The 20,456-nt window shown below is 42.5% G+C and overlaps 1 protein-coding gene across 4 annotated transcripts; it reads left to right on the forward strand.

Moving 5' to 3' along the window:
- Window positions 1-2,130: 2,130 nt before the first annotated feature.
- Window positions 2,131-10,895, forward strand: lrrc40 (leucine rich repeat containing 40). Of its 4 annotated transcripts, none has more exons than XR_003785738.3 (16): window positions 2,131-2,323; window positions 2,460-2,607; window positions 3,216-3,397; window positions 4,468-4,541; window positions 4,695-4,824; window positions 4,902-5,025; window positions 6,775-6,914; window positions 7,222-7,394; window positions 7,588-7,678; window positions 7,985-8,030; window positions 8,749-8,851; window positions 9,038-9,145; window positions 9,477-9,587; window positions 9,677-9,754; window positions 10,338-10,453; window positions 10,634-10,895. XR_003785738.3 is itself a non-coding variant. In XM_029148316.3 (16 exons), the coding sequence occupies exons 2-16, from the start codon at window positions 2,463-2,465 to the stop codon at window positions 10,737-10,739; spliced, it is 1,722 nt and encodes a 573-aa protein (XP_029004149.1). In that variant the 5' UTR covers window positions 2,143-2,323; window positions 2,460-2,462; the 3' UTR covers window positions 10,740-10,895. The 4 variants fall into 4 exon arrangements, 3 of the variants coding, with proteins under 3 accessions (XP_029004149.1, XP_029004147.1, XP_029004148.1); XM_029148316.3 differs by having other exon boundaries at window positions 2,143-2,323; window positions 3,291-3,397; window positions 10,268-10,453; XM_029148314.3 differs by having other exon boundaries at window positions 2,144-2,323; window positions 10,268-10,453.
- The last annotated feature ends 9,561 nt before the right edge of the window (window positions 10,896-20,456 follow it).

The raw sequence follows: 20,456 nt of genomic DNA on the forward strand, positions 1-20,456 counted from the left end.
ACACAAACAAAACAAAGAAACGCGGCTGAGACACTGCTCGCTGCAAGAGCCTGTCTGGAGGCAGAATCAACTGGGTGCGCACATCAGCGGAATCCTCTGATCTGAACCCTATTGAGCTGGTATGGCATCTGCTGAAAGACTTTATTCGTAGAGAAGCCAAGCCCTGCACCAAGGAGCAACTTATATCAGCCATAAGGTTTCACTGTAGGCACAGACTCACAGCAAAGATATGCAACACTCTGATTTCTGGTCTAGAGAAAGTCCTTCCAATCATTGTTGAAGGACAAGGAGGACATAGCAGAAGGTGATGTTGTACTGTACACTACAGTAGAGTTTATTCTTTGCAGTATGTGTCTCAGTCACACTTCATGTCACTAGCCATCATGTAAAAATACAATATTTATATGTATCTTGTTATGTGTCTTACTAATTAAGCAACATCTGGCTTCTAAAAATAATGGTCTTTTTTCTCATATACCAGATAGATAAAACCACTTCACTGCTTTTAAACGCTGTTCTTATGGTATTTCACATTAAATCTGAAAGAGGATTTTATTTAATATAAATAAATACATTGTATTAAATCTTTCTCTATGGCACGTCAGAACGCCAGGACTCAGCAGATCAATGACGCATTAATGCAGCTGCTTGTTTGTTTTACATATGCTTACTTTGCACGAGAAATGTGAACCATTTATACTAAATGAAAACAAAAATAACTCCTGCTCTGCAGCATAAACCACTTCGACCACTTTTGAGACCAGTTAAACCAGTGAGATATACAGCTAATGTCCTTGAAACGGAAGTTGCGATCTCAGATAACTTGTAGCAGATAGTATTAACAAGCAGATTAACACCGAAACAAACCTCTGTTTATAATCCAAAACTCTCTGATTTAATCATTATTTTATTCTTCTACTGTTCTCCAAAATGTGATTATAACTAAACAGATACAGACATAGCATTGTCTGCCTTTTAATATGGGAATGAACTGCAACGTTGCACTTTACCAGAATCACATTAATCATAATATCTGCAGGAAAACAAACTTTTATTACACAGGCAACACATATAATTAAATATTAATTATTATTATTATTGTTAGGGTTAGTAATTAACCCTAATCCTATGATTGTGGAAGAGTATACCACAAAATCAACATGTTGATATAATGTTTAAAAGTACTGATTTACAAACACACTTTACATTATATCTACAATAGCACTACACACATCTACAGGACAAGAATGAGAGACCACTAATTACAAATGACAAATAAATGAACTTCAGATATCAGACATCATTCATTTGCTTGTTCATCAGTCCCCACAGCCCCATAGCTGATCAACAACTGTCACGTGACAAAAGAACAAAAGAACGATCCATAAAGATCAGCAGATGTGCCACAGCATCTAGTGTCAGCTGCCGATGCCGCAACTCATCTCCTCTCTCCCCTTTGAGCACTAGATTTGTTTAATGGGAAGAAGAAACGGGTTTGGAAACAGTGCAAAGTAGAGTGGAAACGTGGAATTGTGGCGGATGTGCTGCCTGACAGCCTGTATAGGTCCGGGCTGGTGGATCCGTGGCAAATTGGACAATATGCAGGGATAATGGAGGAATGTGTGGAGCGTTGTAGTACTTGTGGAGAGAGTGAGGGAGAAGGTGAGGGAAGGAAGATGGAGGAGAACGCAAAGGGGAAGAAAAGGAAGAAGGCAAGGGATGCAATTTTTGAGAGACAAGGTTGGAAAGATAAGGATACTGAATGATGGCAATTTGTTGGTTGGCTGTAAGGCCGAGGCACAGGTGAGGAAAGCAATGGCCTTTGGACTGGGCAGCGGAGAAGGTGAAAATTACAAAGGTGGTTAAAGGAGTGGGTTAAAAACGAACAAGTTAGTGATTTTCGTTGCGGGGGTCATCAACACGACATCTGATATCAAGTCTAAGACAAAAAGATTCAGATTACTGTAAAGGCAGCAGGTCACTATCTGGGTAGGCGCGGGTTAAAACGGGAGGAAGTGGGGAATGATTTGAATGAGCGAGTGGGTCAGGAAGTACTGGCTCCAGCGCATTAGGGGAGGGGTTAGAGGCGTGCGGGAGGGTGCACAGTTAGAGGGTAGGGCATAAGTTGTTGTTTTTTTGCAACGTTACGAACAACTATGAACACGCCAATACGGAAGATGGCGGTAATGCACTGTAAAGTTTGCAAACCGCCAGTAAACAAAATAATAAAAAGAAGAAGCTTCCGCCAACCGCAGCCTGTCTCCAGCGATCTTAATACCTCGTTGCTAGGCATTGTGTTAGAGAAGACCCTTACTGACATCAGGTTTGTCCTTTACAGCCGCATGAAGCGGAGACTCGTGCTTCTATTTTTGAATGTCACGGAAGTGTGAGTTTGTTGCTACTGGCGGGCAAAACGTCGACGTCTCGGGTGTTGATCGATAGTTTCGCTGTTTACGCAGACAATGTCTCGGTTTAAAAGAGCCGGGAACGTGGACTCGCTCGCAGGCTTCAGGAACGAGGAAGCCGAACCGGCCGTTCCTCGCGGGTTGCTGAAGGGCGCCAGGAAAACCGGCCAGCTCAACCTCTCCGGCCGCGGACTCACCCAAGGTACCGGTCAGGCAAATGTAGGTCCGCGGAGGTGTAACCGTAAAAACCCGGGGGAACGAGGTTTTACTGTGTGTCTGGTGTAGCGTGAGCAAAGTGTGTCACACTGTCAAACTGGGGCCGCTGCTGGTTTTCAACTGTCCCTGCTCATTACGTCCATCAGGTGTGTGTGTCATTGAGCAGCTGGATAAGACACCTGACACGTGATCGAGGTGATGATCAAAGAAAGATCCAGGTCCTGGAGAACAGGTTTACACTGTAAAGCTTTATGATGGGTTATGATTGATGATGGAACAAACATTCAGCACGTCTGTTCTAGCGATCCCATCAGGTTTTCATTTAGTTGGACTGCTTGGCATTTAGAGTGCAACAAGAAGCAGGATGTATTCAGTATTTAGTTTGATACTACTCTTTTGAACATATTTTGGCCCATAATGTAAAAAGACTGTTGGACTATAAAGAGGATGCGATAAGAGGTCAGATGAGGGCTAAGGGTGGATGAGCGTGAGGGTCAAACCATAGACCCGTGTGTGTGCGTGTGTGCGCGTGCGTGCGTGTGTGTATGTGTGCTGTACATCACAGCAGCTCCACTGTTTTAATACGTGTCGTAGTCCCTCAGAGTGTGTACCGTCTGAACATCGACGCGCCAGAGGAGGCTGAGCGCGACGTGTCCTTTGGTGCTTCAGATCGCTGGTGGGACCAGACCGATCTGGTCAAGCTGCTACTGTCATCCAATCAACTTACCAGTTTGTCCGACGACATTCGACTCCTGGCTGGACTCCATATACTGGATGTGAGTAAAACCGGCGTCGCTGGTATGGGCTTTGTACTTGTACTCACCCTAGCGCTCCAAGTGTTTACTACAGAGCCTGCTGCTGCTGTTGCTGCTGCTGTTGTGGTTTGTTGTTCTTTTTGTTTTTCACAGAGCATCAGAAATAAGCAATAGTTACATGATTTGTTGGGATTTACATACTGATTGACTTGTTGCTCTTCATGTTCTGTTGAGCAGTCTCATCCTTTCCCACAACTTTCCCTTCAGAATTCTTTATATTGTCGATGTAGGGACCAAGTTAAACAGACCAGGAGCTCACAATTACAATATGTTGACATGGCAAAGCTACTGTTTGCATGGAAAAATCTGATTTAGTATGAAAAAGTTTTGATTTTAATAAATATTTCAGGTAATTCATTCAGAAGTTGCTTTTAAATGACCACTTTAAAAGAAATAACCTTGAGCAACAATTTGGTGCTGGGTCAGTAAAGCTGACTGGCTGATTGTCTAACAGCAGACAGACGTTCTGGCCTAGGATTTCAGTTTTGTCTCTCTCTTCTGGTACCGGTGAATGACACACAAAGCTGATCTCTTTCAGCACACATCCAGGAAGTTGCGTTACACAAGAGGGATGAGTTCACGTAAACTGGCAAATTTAAAGGAATGTGATGAAGCGTCATTCAACCCTAGATCCATATCCAACCTCTGTCACTTGGGCTGGATCATGCAATGTGGTACTGATCACTGCTTTACCTCAAGGATCAGTGCTGCACTGCAGCAGCGTTGTGGGGCCGATAGACGGGGCAGCTACATATGCACTACTTCACAGCAGGGGCCCCAGGGCTGATACCTGATGCCCCCAGGAGCACATGTTTGGACTGATTAATGCGACATACAGCTCCATCTTTATGTTCTTTATAATAAACGCATGAAATCCCAACAGACGGAGATAGCGAGAGACCTTCCTTTAGACCTTCCTCGTTTTTCACAAAACGTATTAGCATGTAGAATACTTTCTACCTTTTGTTTTTACTTGCTTTAACATTATTGTGGTAATGGAAGGTTAGCTGTTAATTAGTAATGTTTTGCAGCTCCATGATAACCAGCTCAGCTCGTTGCCTAGTTCTTTGGGAGAACTGAAGGAATTGCAGCAACTGCGACTCAGGTACATACACATACTATGCACTTTTTTTAAAGTTCGTCCTTGCCGTAATTCCAAATAAATTGAGTCCTGCTTTAATTCCTACACGAAGTAGCAACCACTTCATGCTGGTCATGAAGCTGTTAAGTAACTTTGAGTGTTTGTGTTTCATTTCAGTCATAACTTGCTGACATCATTGCCTGTGAAGCTGTTCTCTCTGATGAACCTTCGTAGTCTTACAGTCCAGCAGAATCTTTTGGAGGACCTGCCAGAGGAGCTGGGCCAGCTGGAGAACCTGAATGAGCTGGTAACTGCCAACTGAATGTAGTCTGTCTGATTTTGTAGTTTGTTGACAGGTGACCTGTTTGCTATGATTGTTTAAAGGATGTGTCCATCAACCATCTTAAGTGCCTGCCCAGCAGTTTGGGGTGTCTGGGCAGTCTGCAGAAACTACACCTGTGCCACAACAAGCTCTGCTCTCTACCTAAAAGTCTGGGCAAACTCACAAGTAAGACCACAGCATCAGCATTTCTGCTGAATTCTACCAACATTCTTAACATTTGATTGGCCAAGTTCATTTGACCTCTACATTAGACAGAAGACAAGGCATGTTTAGATTCTGTCACATTAGACAATTCTCTCAAGTGAAAACCCAAGAGACTGAGCAGTCTAGAGTTACTGACATGTTCCTTGACATGGATCAGGGTGGTGGCACAGTGAGCTTCTTATTGTTTGCTTATGTAAGGCACCAAAGCTTCAGTAGAAGATTCCAATGTCTTACAAATACTGGTAAATATTATTACATGCAATTAGAAAAACACTGTAAGGTAATTTCTTGTCGCAAAAACCTCCAGTCTGTTCTCATTATGAGCCAACTGTGCTGCAGCACAGTGGCCAAGATCATCCAGCGCTTTAAGAGAGCAGGTTCTTCTCAATATGGTCGGCCAAAAGAAGCTGAGTGCACGTTCTGGGCATCAAATTCAAAGACTGGCTTTGGAAAATAGACGGATGAGTGCATCCAGCATTGCTGCAGAGACTGAAGGGATGGGAGGTCAGCCTGTCAGTGCTCAGACCGTATGCCACACACTGCATCAAATTACTCTGCATTGTTGTCCTAGAATGAAGATGATGCACAAGAAAGCTTGCAAACAATTTGCTGCAGACATGCAAACTAAGGACCAAGATTACTGGAACCACGTCCTGTGGTCTGATGAGACCAATATAAACCTATTTGGTTCAGATGGTGTCAAGCATGTGTGGTGAGGAGTACAAAGACAAGTGTGTCTTGCCTACCGTCAAACATGGTGGTGGGAGTGTCATGATCTGGGGCTGCATGAGTGCTGCTGGCATTGGGGAGCTAAAGTTCATTGAGGGAAACTTGAATTCTAACATGTACTGTGACATACTGAAGCAGAGCATGATTCCCTCCTTCTGGAAACTGGGCCACAGAGCAGTTTTCCAGCATGATTATGACCCTAAACACACCTCCAAGATGACCACTGGCTTGCGAAAGAGGCTGAGAGTAAAGGTGATGGACTGGCCAACTATGTCTCCAGACCTAAACCCCATAGAACACCTTTGGGGAATCCTGAAAAGGAAGGTGGAGGAGCACAAGGTGTCAAATATCCAGCACCTCTGTGATGTTGTGATGGAGGAGTGGAAGAGGATTCCAGTGACAACCTGTGAAGCTCTGGTGAACTCCATAAACTCCACTTCATTGACAATTCACATTTTTACTTAGGGGGGTACTCACCTTTTTTGCCAGGGGTACAGCTATAATTGCCTATATTTTTAGTTATTCTGAGGGGACAATAAATTTGCACTGCTATACAAACTTTACACCGACTACTTTTCATTGTGTCAAAGAGTAATTTATGCAGTGTTGTCTTATGGAAAGATATAACTAAACGTTTGCAGAGATGAGAGGGGTGTACTTTTGTGACATTTTGTGACACTCTATATATTTTTTTAAATAGTGCAACAAACCCAGGCAGCTTGTTTTTGTGTCGGGTTATTTTGTCAAAGCCAAGTGGCTGGAATCGGTTTTGAGGGTAATTTCAATTGGTTTAGAGAGGAGAGCTGCTGTATAGAGAATTGTTTAAGCACTGGAAACAGTTTGGAACTAAATGAAGCAGAGCTATGGCTATTAATGTCAAAATAAAGAAGCTAAAACCCCTTGATTTGGAAATTCAGACATATTTTCCAGACTAGTAATAACTATAACGTGACCTTAGTTCTTTTTTTTTCTACCTAACAGATGTTAAGCTATTGGACTGCAGCAACAATCAGCTTACTGACATTCCTGCCAGCCTCTCAGAGATGGTCGCTCTGGAGCAGCTCTATCTCAGACACAACAAGCTCCGACTTCTTCCACGTCTATGTGCACCCAAACTCCAGGTAACTATTGCAACAGTTTTGCTATATGGAAATTCATAAATATAATTTTGGTCTCTATGTTTTGACATGTGCATAACTGTTCTGGACAGGGATCGAAGGAGGTACTCTGACACAGTCCTATATTTACAGTAGCAGACTGTGACTCATACTTCTCTGATGCAGTTTAATTCAGATAATTGCCATTTATATTGGCCTAATGAGTCAAAAACTGTAAATTAAGACGCATCAGGCTACATGATAACTACAAACTGATTAATGAATGGCTGCAGACTGTTGTTAATGGCCGTGTATGTGTCTGTATGTGTAGGAGTTGTATGTTGGAAACAATCAGATTGAACAGTTGGAGACAGAGAAGCTGGTCTGTCTACCAGCCATCTCATTCCTCGAGCTCCGAGACAACAAGATCAAAACCATACCTGAATACATCACCTCACTAAGAACGCTTGTCCGTCTGGATCTGACCAACAATGACATCACCACGTAGGTTACTGTGCTCACACCATATTGTTAGCATGATTAGTTTTTGTGTTACCTTTTCATTTGTTTGTACAGTTTAGTTTTTTTAGATTAGGATGGTAGGTCATATTATGCTCTAATGATCGTGGTGATAGGACGAGTATAGATGATGCCAGTTAAACCTGGTAGTAGTTTGATAGTGATCTGTCCCTGTCAGTCTGCCAGCGTCCCTCAGCCTCCTGCCCAGTCTGAAGGTCTTACTGTTGGAGGGAAACCCTCTTCGAGGGATCAGAAGAGATCTGCTCACTGTAGGTGACACAAGCAGTGTTCACGCACAGGAATGCCTGCAATTGTTTCTAATGTTGTTACTGTCACCAGATCCAGTAAAAGCATTAAAACAGCTGAACGTAGGTTCCCCTAACCCCAAACACCAAACCAACCACTTTTTTTAGGCTCAGACCAATTCTGGTCCACATCAAGCATCTTCTAATTTTTTACAATAAACACAACATGAAATGTTTAGAAGACAAAACATATAATAAATTAACAAAGACTTTCCTGATCAACATGCAACTGTCTCCAATGCTCTGTTATATTTTATGTTTTCATAACAGAAAGGAACAAGTGAGCTTCTAAAATATTTAAGAGGAAGAATCCAAGGTAACGTTCACTTTAGGGATTTCTTTTATGATTTTTTTCATACTTGCATGAACATGTCCCAGGTGTGGTTGGGTATGTGTGTCCACTGGGTGTACTGGTTGTGAGAGATGTAAAAAAAAAAACTGGTGGATGAACATGGTCCCCTGCCAGATGTGTGGAATATACGATGTGAGAGACAGAAACTCAACAGAAAGACCAAAAACTGTGAATTCTCCATACCACAAGCTCTTGTGGATTGTTCTGTTCCATACCCTGATACAAGATCCTTTTTATTGTCAATCAACATGAACCAAAATTAGTGAAATCAGTGTTTGAATGTAACAGTTATGAAAAGAACATGTTTCTCAAGGTGACAACAGTGGCAACCTTTTAAAATTACTATTCGATAAATCCATCCATCGATCAATCTTCATCTGCTTGGTCCCCTTAGAGTTCATGGGGTTGCTGGACCCTATGCCAACTGGACAGGTCCCACCAAAGGCTCTGCTTCTCACTGGCACCATCATCAGAGTTTAATGCAAGTGTGAGGAGTGTAATGTAGTAGTAATAACTCCAGCAAAAATGTAACTCTGATCCATAGTGTTAGATCCTCAGACTGCACCAAATGACAATAATTCACATAAAGTCATGGAAAGAGTGTCTGATGTAGGAGACTTTGGACGTATGTCAAAAAGGTCCCTATCCTTCCCACCAAACGCGCGTGCGTGTGTGTGCACAGATAGGCCCGAGGCAGCAGATGAAGGTCCTACAGCAATGACGTTACCCAGTCAGGCCAAGTTCAGTGAACATAACATAAAAACGCTCAAGTTGTTGGAATTCAGGTCAGTATGTTTACACCTAACAGCATGTCTTGATAAACTCATTGTTTACATCCTAAATTGTTATTTCTTCTAATTATTTAAGGTCCTTTTGTTTTTTGTGTGCAGTATTGTTCTTAAGGATTGAAAACAATTGAGTTTACATTATTTCATCATTAAATCTAGTCTAAGGTGTGACTTTGTTCTCAGTGACAGGCAGGCTGATAACATCCCAGATGAGCTGTTTGATGCTGCAGTGGGTCGAGGTGTTACTGCTGTTAACTTCAGCAGGAATCAACTAAAGTCGCTGCCTCCCAGGTGAATATGACAAAACAACAGTCGGTTCTGTTTATCCAGTAATTCGCATCACCATTTTCAGAAATTCAACATGTAGTTTCAAATGTTTTAAATCTGCCCTTATGGGGTGTACAGATCTGAAGCTGATCAGTTGACAGCAGTAGTGTGAATTCATTTTTACTGGTCTCCCGAGTATAACCACCATAGTGTTAGAACCTCAGGCTGCACCAACACATCAATCAGCAGTATAATGTAATGGTAAGAGCTTTCCACTGTAGTGGACCATAATACTGGCTATGAAAGGTGCTGGTTGTTTTTAACGTTCAGTTAATTTATGTGACTGACTGTGCAGACTGGTGGAGTCTCATGCCTCATTGGCAGATATCAATGTTGGATTTAATCAGCTCACTTGCTGTTCTCCGGCCATCTGCCAATTGCTGCAACTGAAACACCTCGACCTGAGGTACCTGTACACACCCACATACACACGTCTCCTCACATATAGTGTGTGTGATTGTGTGTAACAATAACGTCTAATACTTCTTTTTGCAGGAATAACCACCTGGATGAATTACCATCTGAGATGAAGAACCTAACTAGATTATGTTCCATCATCCTCAGTTTTAACAGGTAACACTGATACAGGACAGGGCACTAACTGAAATCCTTGTCATAAGGATTCTTTTTAATCCTTGTGGCTCTGTGCTTTACTTAGCCACTGCTGACGACAGGGCCTCCTGGAAATGCAACTCCCACAGAAATGTTGTCAAGACATAATGTGTAGCAGATGGTTTTAGTTTTATTGACCATACACAATTACATCTTTGCTACGAAGCTTTACTGTGGCATAATGGTAAAACACCATATGACCTCCCGACATGCCATACACCTGTGGCCACGTCCTTTAAGTAGTGTCCCAAGTAACCTGCCATTGACTCCGCCCCCACGTCTCCCAGCAGTGCCAAATATGATATATAAGTGACAACATTAATAAGGCAGTATGGCAAATATATAATATTGGCTCCTACAGCTTATATATAATAATACTGTATAATATATTTGTTAGTATTTACATTAGTTACATGCAAAAAATAATGGTTTATTTAAGTGTTATAAATCATAATGCTGTTTTCTAACATGCAGATTTAAATCCTTTCCTGACATCCTCTATCACATTGTTACCTTGGAGACGGTGTTGCTTTGTAACAACCAGGTGGGGGCAGTGGACGCTACTCGTTTGATGAAATTAGACCATTTATCAACACTGGATCTTTCAAACAATGATCTCCTCAACATTCCCCCTGAACTGGGCCTGTGTACCAGCCTCAGGTATGAGTCACACTGTCCTGGTTGAAGCTGTGAAGCTCTACCTGCTGTATGTAATGTACCATTAGTATTGTCCCTGTGTAGTAGAATTGACATCATGACCATTTTTTCTTTTATTGAACCAATTTTAAATTTATTATATGTAAATACATGTGAGAGATGAGATATGACTACCTCTTCCAGGTTCCTTGGTCTGGATGGAAACCCTTTCCGCACACCCAGACCAGCCGTCCTTGCCAAAGGCACAGATGCAGTTTTGGAGTATCTGCGTGGCCGCATCCTCACATAGATCTAGAGCACTCCAACATCATCGGACCACAAACCGCTCTTTGTCTTTAAGTTACTGAAACATGTAATTCATATGTCAGTGTGGTGATTGAATCAATAATCAAAATGGTCGTCAGCCAAAGGTGCTTCCATTATTAAAGTTGCTGCTAGGAATTGAGTGGTGTCGGTTGTTTGTTTTTTTTCACCCCACTTATTGGAACGTCCACTGTATGCTCGGGTTTTAAACACACCTTTCTGCTGACCCCCACCAATTGCTGGCCTTGTGCTGCAGGCCGGTGTGGTGCCAGGGGATGAGGTCGGGCCGAGGGGGTAGGCCCCGCTGCGCTCGTGTAGGGGTGGTGGACTGGGGGCGGGTCCCACTCTGGGCGTGGGGGCATCTCCTGGCGGGCTCCCTACGGACTGTGGGTCCTCGGGCTCCACTCTTTCAGGCAGACCCTCCCACCGGGGGGAGTGTTTGCCCCTGGTTCTCATGGGGCGGACAGCGTTGACCCACGGTGGCCCACTCTGACCTCAGGTGCTGTCTCTGTGGCTGCTGCAGCTCTGCCTGGGGGGCTCTGTGTGGGCGGCTAGGATCGCAACACCTGCCCTCCTGGAACTGAAGGTGTGTGGGCTCCCTGGCTGCTAGGATTCCTTCCTCTGCTTGCTGGATGGGCGTAGTGGCCGAGCCCCTCACATCACCCTGGCTTCCACAAGTGGCATTGTTCATGCACCAACGTCTGCCTCACCCTTTGGGTGAATAATGTTAAGCTACAGCCTTACTAACCTTGTAGTGGGACACTTTCCAAATCCAACTGTAAGTATTATTGATACTTATCACTACCAATATCAATAATGTGTGAATATGGAAATTGTGGTGTTCTATGTCATGACTTTGATTAAGTTGTATGGAATATGTATAACAATGCACATATGTATGTATATGATATGTATATGTTTGTATGAGTATGTGCACACACCTTAACACTATTATTGGTATTAGTATTAATCTCCAAGGTAAACCACAGTACAGCAGTTGTTGCTTTCAGAGGCCAGACAACAGCAGATGCTTCTGTTTTGTCCAGCTTGGCCTCTGCATCCAGACATCTGAGACATCAGAGTCCAAAGCTGGTCATGAAGGAAGTGTTACACAGAAGTGTCAGGACTCTCGGAACCAAAAGACATGATGTGCAGCTGAAGGATGTTTCAGGTTGTTGAGCTTCTGACTCAGTGTCGTTGTCTGCAGGTTTACTCATCTCTGTCATCTTGTTTCAAACGGTCCACTCTGTTTTAATATCTGTAGAAACTTCATCAGCTTTTGTTTTCAGTGATCAAGTTTCATTACCACTCTGACCTGGTTTACTTTCAGCCTTATGGCTGCTAATTTAATTTTTTAGATAAATGTATTCACCTGTCCTTTTTGTTTATCAACCACTTTCAGTGACAATGATTGATGAATGAATGAATGATGAGTATTTACTTTTGCATTAGGTTTACACATCTTACAGTTTTATAACTTTCAACCCCTTGTTTAATAACATAAGTATGTTAAAATTACAACATATTTATAATTCCCCATCTGGAGAAACCTTTTCCGCTTTGTCTCAGCCCTATGGGTGATGGATAATGTTGTATTAGCATATTTACCTTTGCATCAGATCGACTTTGAACTTTTCTTCCGCCTTTTGTATAAGTACATACAAGTCATTTCAAAATAAAAGCACCAATCTATGTCTTTAGCCTAATAGCATTATTCGTACCTTTGAATGCGTAATTATGACTAGTTAATGAGACAATTTAATAATTTAGAAATTAAGCATGCACACCTACTCTAAATCTTTTCAGAATAAAAGCACCAATCCAGATTGAGATGCATTCATCTATACTTGTATATGTGCTTAAGCTACTTTCCGATATGTTTTAAATGTTTCAGCTATTTTCAGCTATTTTCAGCAATACATTCAGCATGGAAGCATTCACTGTGCATTTTTTCTATGGAAATGCTTTATATAGTTATTATTATAGTTCTTCCGTCTGCATCTAACTACTCCCGCATCCTTTCAGCTACAGAAACCATTCCAATATCAAAATGTTCAGCTTTTTATTGCGAAGTGTGCTATTATTTTTTTCATTCATATATTTCATATTTTTCAAGTTATTAAGCTTTTTTCAACTTTTTCCCCATTGAAATGATTGGAAACAACTTTTCACATCCTCTTCAGCTTTGTCTATTTTACGCTTTAACTACTTCCACATACTTGTAGCTACAGACGTCATTTGACCATTCCATCTGGAGGAAACTCTTCAGCCAAATCATCTTGGCTGTAGCTAAATGGTTTAAGTTCTTGACTCTGGAGTGGGGGGTCTGGGTTTGATTCCTGTCTGAGGCATGTTCATGCAATCACATATAAATATTTGTATTTCCTAGATAAATTGAGTAAAATGCTTAATATATCACTATTTTAGCAATCTATATCACAAATATAGAACTTTTAGAAAATTTCAGTTCACCCGTCTGGATCGCCTCTGACGAGATCCAACGAACTCAAAATCCAACCTCTACTCGGCTCGGTGAGAGAGAATCTGTTTTGTTGCGACTTGTTGAAGGGAAAAAGAACGGGTTTGAATTTGGTTTCTGGTATTCGGGGTTACTTGGCTCTGATCATTTGGTTTAGGGAAAGTAAGGCAAATAGCAATTATTTTCTAAAACATCCCCTACTAGACTAAAACATACAACAACAAAAGAAAACATAATTAGGACTAGAGATGATAATATTTCTAAAACGACTATTTGGCTGAAAACATCCAAAATATAATATCCATCCATCCATTTTCTGAACCGCTTACTCCCTAGTGCGGGGTCACGGGGGTGCTGGAGCCTATCCCAGCTGGCTACGGGCGAGAGGCAGGGTACACCCTGGGCAGGGCAACACATAGACAGACAACCATTCATTCACACACTCACACCTACGGGCAATGGAGAGAAGCCAATCAACCTAATGCACGTCTTTGGACTGTGGGAGGAAGCCGGAGAACCCGGAGAGAACCCACGCAAACACGGGGAGAACGTGCAAACTCCACACAGAAAGGCACCAGGGCCGCCTCCGGGAATCGAACCCAGAACCTTCTTGCTGTGAGGCGACAGTGCTACCCACCGCACCACCGTGCCGCCCCCAAAATATAATATTAGGGAAAAAAATTATAATTTTAAAATTTAATATTCGGGTAAAATTAATTAGGTCAAAGTCTGCCCTGGTGGCCGAGACGGTGGTTGCTAAGGGTTTCTGTCTGTACTGAGGATACAGACCAGTGTGCAGATCTGGGCGCAGTCCAAAGGGAGTGGACAAGAAATCAAAGACGACTTCTGAAATACGGAGCGCGTTTGCAGGGGGAAGTGGTTTTGAGATACGAGGGACCCAGGTCTTAGAGGGGCCTGATGGTGAGGGACCACTTCCGAGAACTCTGTCGCTGATCTGAGCGGTTCCCTTTCTACGGAGACGTCCGTGGAAGAGAAACGGCCGGAACACAAAAAAGTCTAAGGCAGGAAACCGCCGGGACTCTGAAAGATGGGTTCGGGGCGATCTAAGTCTCCACCACCAGACTGCAGCATTACAAAAGTAAAAGTAATTAAAAGTAAAAAGTAAATATGGTTATTAGTGCGTTTCATGTTTCCACGAGTGGGAAACTGGTTATGGGTTCGAAATGAGAATCACTTAGTGTAAAAGACATCTGCACCTTAAAAGAAAAATTACATACAAAAGATGAGATTTGAAAAAGCAAAACTATCGAAACTAAACCCCTAAAAGAAACAAAAGAGAGATGAGAGTAACAGAAAGAAAGGAGATAACAACTCTGGGGAAGAATTGTTTTCACTCTGCCACACAAACACACACACACACACACACACACACACACACACACACACACACACACACACACACACACACACACACACACACACACACACACACACACATATCATGCCAAGAGCAAATGCTCCCATTGTTTCTGCTCTCTAACCTAATGCAGAACTGAGCGCGATGAGGGTAAATCCGGATCTGGACTCCTTTCCCACCATCAGCAGAAGAACCGAAGGAGAAGAAGCGCCTGTCCAACAACCAGAACAGGGTGGAAGCTCTGATACCACAGCAGCTGGAGGACACAGACCACAGCATGGACGCCTCACAGACTCCCACAACGTCTGCAGCGATCACGTTCTGGGCTCATCAGATGAACCATCCACTACAAGCATGTGTGTCTGACACAGACACCTGCTTATGACAATCAGCAAAGGAAAACTAGGACAGAGCAACAGCAGAGTGAGAAGACGTGCTCTGTCACAGATACTGGTTGAAACAACAGGAGAGGCTTCAGACGTGATCGGCCCAATAGAGCTGCATCTGAGGATCCAGGAAACGTCTGTCATCGAGGAACAACTGTCCCATCTACGTCAGGCTCCACCCACTGGCGCTCACATCAGACTGATGGTTGGGGAAGGAGGAAGGTGACGGTTCCTTTTCACGTGACGTAGAGGACGGTACTGCAAACACACACACACACACACACATTTCCACGCACGCAATAAAGAAACACGCTTACAGCTGATACACGCTCAAATTCATGTTCATGCTTATCTGCTTATTGCAATGAAGAATCGCTTTTTGCTCAAAAAAAAATCCCAGAGTGATTTTAAAAAGATGACAAACAGCTAAATGACAACTGCTGCATGACCTTACAGTCTGATGGGTTTAAACTATTTTAACTTGCAACAAATTCAGTAATAAAATCCTTCATGTTTCTAAAAATACTTGTGCACACTATAGGTTTGTCTGGACAGACTATAGAAAAACAAAACAGACTATAGGAAGACTGAAACAGACTGAAACACACTATTAATGACTATTAAAGGGAAGACGACTATTAGAGAGAAGTAATAATAATTACTGTACGTACCAGACTATAAAAGAAAAACTTATTCTTTCACTGTCTTGTGCAACATCTGACATCAGACACCTTAACATTCATTTTTGCTTTCAAACTTATGCCCAGTTAAATTTTTAGGAAGAGATCTCATGTGTAGTTTAGGTATTTGATTGATTTCCACTCCAGACGGAGTGCAGGTCACATCTACAGACATTCTAAATAATCCCTCTTTTGTTGGTGTTAACTTCAGCTCAGCTGCACTCTTAACATTGGCTGCAGAGGGGGGGCTGTAACTGAGGCCCTCACACAGGCTGCATCACAGCTTGTTTCCATGTGATACGACCTCCAGAGACGCATCTGACCTGTCCTGTACAGCACATGTGTCTTCTGGTCCTGATAATAAGTTTGAATAGTTATGATTTCAAACACACACTGACAAACTGACCTTTCACTCAAACAGTGGATGAGAAATCAGGTTGTACGACTTCTGTTCTTTGTCCTCATACTGTGTCTTTGATTCTTTTGGAACAGAAAACATTCTATTTTTCTACAGCCCGATGGCTTAGATGCAACACCACCTTGCTCAACATGCTGAACATTACTGTCAAGATGCCGTCTTGAAGTCTGGCTCTTTGCTAAGACACTACTCTGCTCAGGCTGCAGAGTTGATCGTATTGACTGAAGCTGGTTAACTAAAAGTCTGTTACCATTTACACAGACTCCACAGACGCTCTGTGGAAGCATAGGAAGCTTTTGAAGTCTGATTGCAAACCCATCTTACATCATGATAAGTTTGCTGCTTTGCTGGACGCTGTCCTGCTGCCTACAGCTAATGCTGTTTTTAACCGTCCCACTCACACCATCAGTGACAACTTTGTTTCTGCCGACATGCAGCTGCAGACGCTGCTGCGAAGGTCACTGCCAAACAACCCCTCCCTCTCCTGATCCTCATTTCCCTCTCCAACTCTCTCTACCATCTCCTTCTCTCTCTCCCTGTGCTTTAAACATTTTCTACCTCACAGGAACGCAGACTCTGGCTGACGAACGGTTCCACCTGTAGCCATGGAGTCTGGTTTGGTCCTGATGGCAGCCGTGCTGCCCAAACACTTTTTCCCCAAAATTCAGATTTCACAACAGGTGAAAACAGGCGACAGGACCATTACACCATCTAATCAGGGGACTGGGCGATCGTTAAGGAGTTCAGGAGGAAGCATTGGGACTCCAAACAGTGGCGAGGCCCCTTCCAGGTCCTTCTGACGACCCGCACGGCTGTAAAGATCGCAGAAAGAGTGACTTGGATCCACTCCATCCAGGAAGGTCCCGGACCCGACAGACGACCCTCCATCCACATCCCACGGAGAAAACCACCACTAACGAAAAGAACTGAGAAGGACGACCCTCGCTGTGCTCACACACGCACTGAGGCGAGGCTGCATTGACCGTTCAGCTAAAGGTGTGAGCCAAGCGCCGCCTGAAGCTGCGCCGGTGAATCACACTATCAGACCATACATCTACACACACGTTCCTGAGAAAACACACACGAGCAGCCTTGAGTTGCCGACGCTGGACGACGTGTAGACTCTTCACATCACGGGAGTGACAGTGACTCAGACGACATTGGGAGGAAACCTGGCGGTGATAACAAATCCCAAGTGTCTCTGTGATCAGCTGATCACAACCTGAAGAACTCCAACGAACTGGGAATACATCAACACACAGGTTGGAAACAATCTAACGCTACTGTTCAATAAGAAGAAGCAGATTGTTACGAGACATCAATTGTAACCATGCTTTGTTAGACTTCATTTTATGTTACTTGAATTGTTGCCTTGATCATATGATGTTTCCATGTAACTTTACACAATACTTTTGAATGAGAAAATTTCACATAATTCACAACACTGAGTTTAAATATCCTAAAGTTGATTTGGTGTTTAATTTGCTCACAATCACTTTAGTCACTGTTACAATTACTTTTTATCCTTCATCTACAGATGACAGAGGTTATGAGACAAAACGCATCATCATTCTGGTTAAATCCCTGAATCTCCTATTCGCTCTAGACGCAAATTTACAATTAAAGATCCGGAAGTATGAAATCTATCTTAAGATTATATGAGAACCCCACCGGAAACCTATGGCTATCATACATTAATTGTCTCTATTACATTACAGTTGAATGGCCGTAGACACGTTGTTAGCAGAGAAAAGAGGCGTTTGTGTTATGTTTGGAGAGGCATGTTGTACTTACATCCTGAATAACACTGATTCTAATGGTATTGTGGCGAAGGCGCTCCACGGCCTTCAGAATCTCAGCTAACTCTGGTATAGGTTCTTTCCCTTGAAATTGGCTAGACAAAATGTCTAGAAAATGGAAATCTGTTCTCATGTCCACAGCTGTTTCCCTTATCATTGAGATGGCTGTGATTCTCTTGTTTGGTTTTTGCGTTATCCCACTGGTTATAGGTCTCTTTATGCGTGCAACCTCAGCAACACTCTCGTATGAAATGACACAATGCACTATGTTCAAAAACCCCAACTCTAATTCACTTAATGACTTTGACGATGGTCTTAGGCTATCGGATCACAAAATATAATCTGATACAAATATGACTATTGGCTTATTTTCTTCACATGCTCATACAGAGGTTATTCTTGTATAACTACCCACCAAAAACAGCTCCCAACCTTTTGTCCCTAAGTTACTTGCATTTTATGTGATGGTGTATTTTGAATTTTGATGAGTTAATACCCTTATTGTTTCATTTGCAAGGATCTTTTATTATTACAGAATGTGATGTTGACAATTCTTATTCTTTTATGGTTTGATTAATGTGTAATCAAAAAGGGGGAGTGTTATGGGAAAAATTGTTTCTTCCTTATTTCTATGCAGTTATTATATGATTTATGACTTATGTTCTGCAATTAATATCTTATGTTTTGTCTTACTATATGCATTTGACATTTCACCTAGATTGTTCAATGGTTGTCTCTGCCTGATAGACTCTCAACTCTAGCTCCCAAACCCAAGGCCGGGGAGTTGTGTCTCTGTCTGTTGAGACTTGGTGCTCCTTTCTCACAGATAGTTGGACGTCAGCAATGCAGGTGTGAGAATGTAAATATCTTCACACACACTGCGACAGGGAGGAGATGGTGCATGTAATTTGATTGGGTTAGAAAGACATTCCACCCTAGTCGGAAAGAGAAGCTAAAAGGCAGAAGCAACTTTAGGATCGTGGGCTCTTTGCATCACACCTTCGTGGTGTGTGCACTGATCTCCCCAGCTGGTTTTTGGTTTGTTGATGTGCACGATCAACATCCATGATTTTTATTTGCTTTCCTCATTATTTTTATTTTCTTTATTATTTCAATAAATCGCACAAAAGGACAACTCTCTCATCTGCTTCTTTATGGAAAATTTCCACCACAATCATCGTTCAGCTTTCTAAGTCTTCTAAGTCGTCTTTAGGAGATGTGGGCTATTACTTTAATGTTTTTACCTATTAGGCTTTTAATGTTATTTAACTTTCATCGTTTTTTAAAATGGTCGACTATGGGAATCATTGTTTCACTTTTTGTCAACTTCCCTCTTTTCATCAGCGTCTATCATTGTCATACTTTGGCGTAGAAATGTCATTTCAACTTCAAAAGCATTCATCATCGCTCAACTTTCTCCTTGTATCTCTTATAGTTTTCCAATTGTGAGCATTTAAATATCGTGTGGTGTTTGTTAAATTTTCAGCTTTTAAATTAATGTGTATTGCGTCAGCTAGAGTGCGTGATGTCACAGAGTGCGAAGGCTCACTTTTTAAAGACAGAACTTCTGTCTTTAACTTGTCACTAAAGCCACAATTTTTATTCTATCAATGTAATTTTTTACTAAATCATAGTGATACTTGTCGTCTTTCTAATGTGTCTGAATAAGCTATCAGATCTATACTTTAGTCCCTATCGACCTCAAAGCGCAGAGAGATCCTAAATTTCCTACTTAGACTCGAATGATAATTTATGGCAGACGGGAAAAAATGGGGAAAAATGGGGAAAAATGAAGAAGGAGACACATTTTGAAATCGTGAGTGTGGCTACAATCTTTAGTCCTCAAACATAAAATTAATTCCAGTTGTTCAGGGAAGCCTTGAGATTCATTAAATGAAAATATTTTTGTAATGACTATTATGGTTTTGCTGCTATAAGCCTGTTAATAAAGGGCGAAACTCTGCTTTCACAAAGCGCAGTGAGCCTGATTTTCCTACCTTTCGTCTCCATGGCAACGGCGCAGCTGCAGATTTGACTGAAAGGTCAAACTGCTGATGCTCAGTGTACAGAGCAGTTCCATGCTTATTACTGATTAGTCACCTACACTATTTGATTGTGTAGTAAATAAGCACACACTTCCATTAAATCCTTTCAAAATAAAAGCACCAACGCAACTTAACTTAACTCTAACCCCTCCCTCAACCCCATCCTTCTCCAGCACCCAGGTGAGAAGTGAGCTCAGGAAGATCAAGGCCAGCAAAGCAGCTGGACCAGACGGCGTCAGCTCCAGACTCCTTAAGTCCTGTGCAGGCGAACTGTGTGGAGTTATGGAGCATGTCTTCAACCTGAGCCTCAAGCTGAGGGTGGTACCACAGCTCTGGAAGACCTCCTGCGTGGTACCAGTGCCCAAGACACCGCACGCCAAAGACCCCAGCAGCTTCAGACCAGTGGCTCTGACATCACACCTGATGAAGACACTGGAGAGACTGGTCCTGGGTCACCTCCGCTCTGCAGTGGGAACCTACCTGGACCCGCTGCAGTTCGCCTACCGACACAGCATAGG

The sequence above is a fragment of the Betta splendens genome, chromosome 4, assembly GCF_900634795.4.
Source record: "Betta splendens chromosome 4, fBetSpl5.4, whole genome shotgun sequence".
In the NCBI taxonomy this organism is placed as follows: Eukaryota; Metazoa; Chordata; class Actinopteri; order Anabantiformes; family Osphronemidae; genus Betta; species Betta splendens.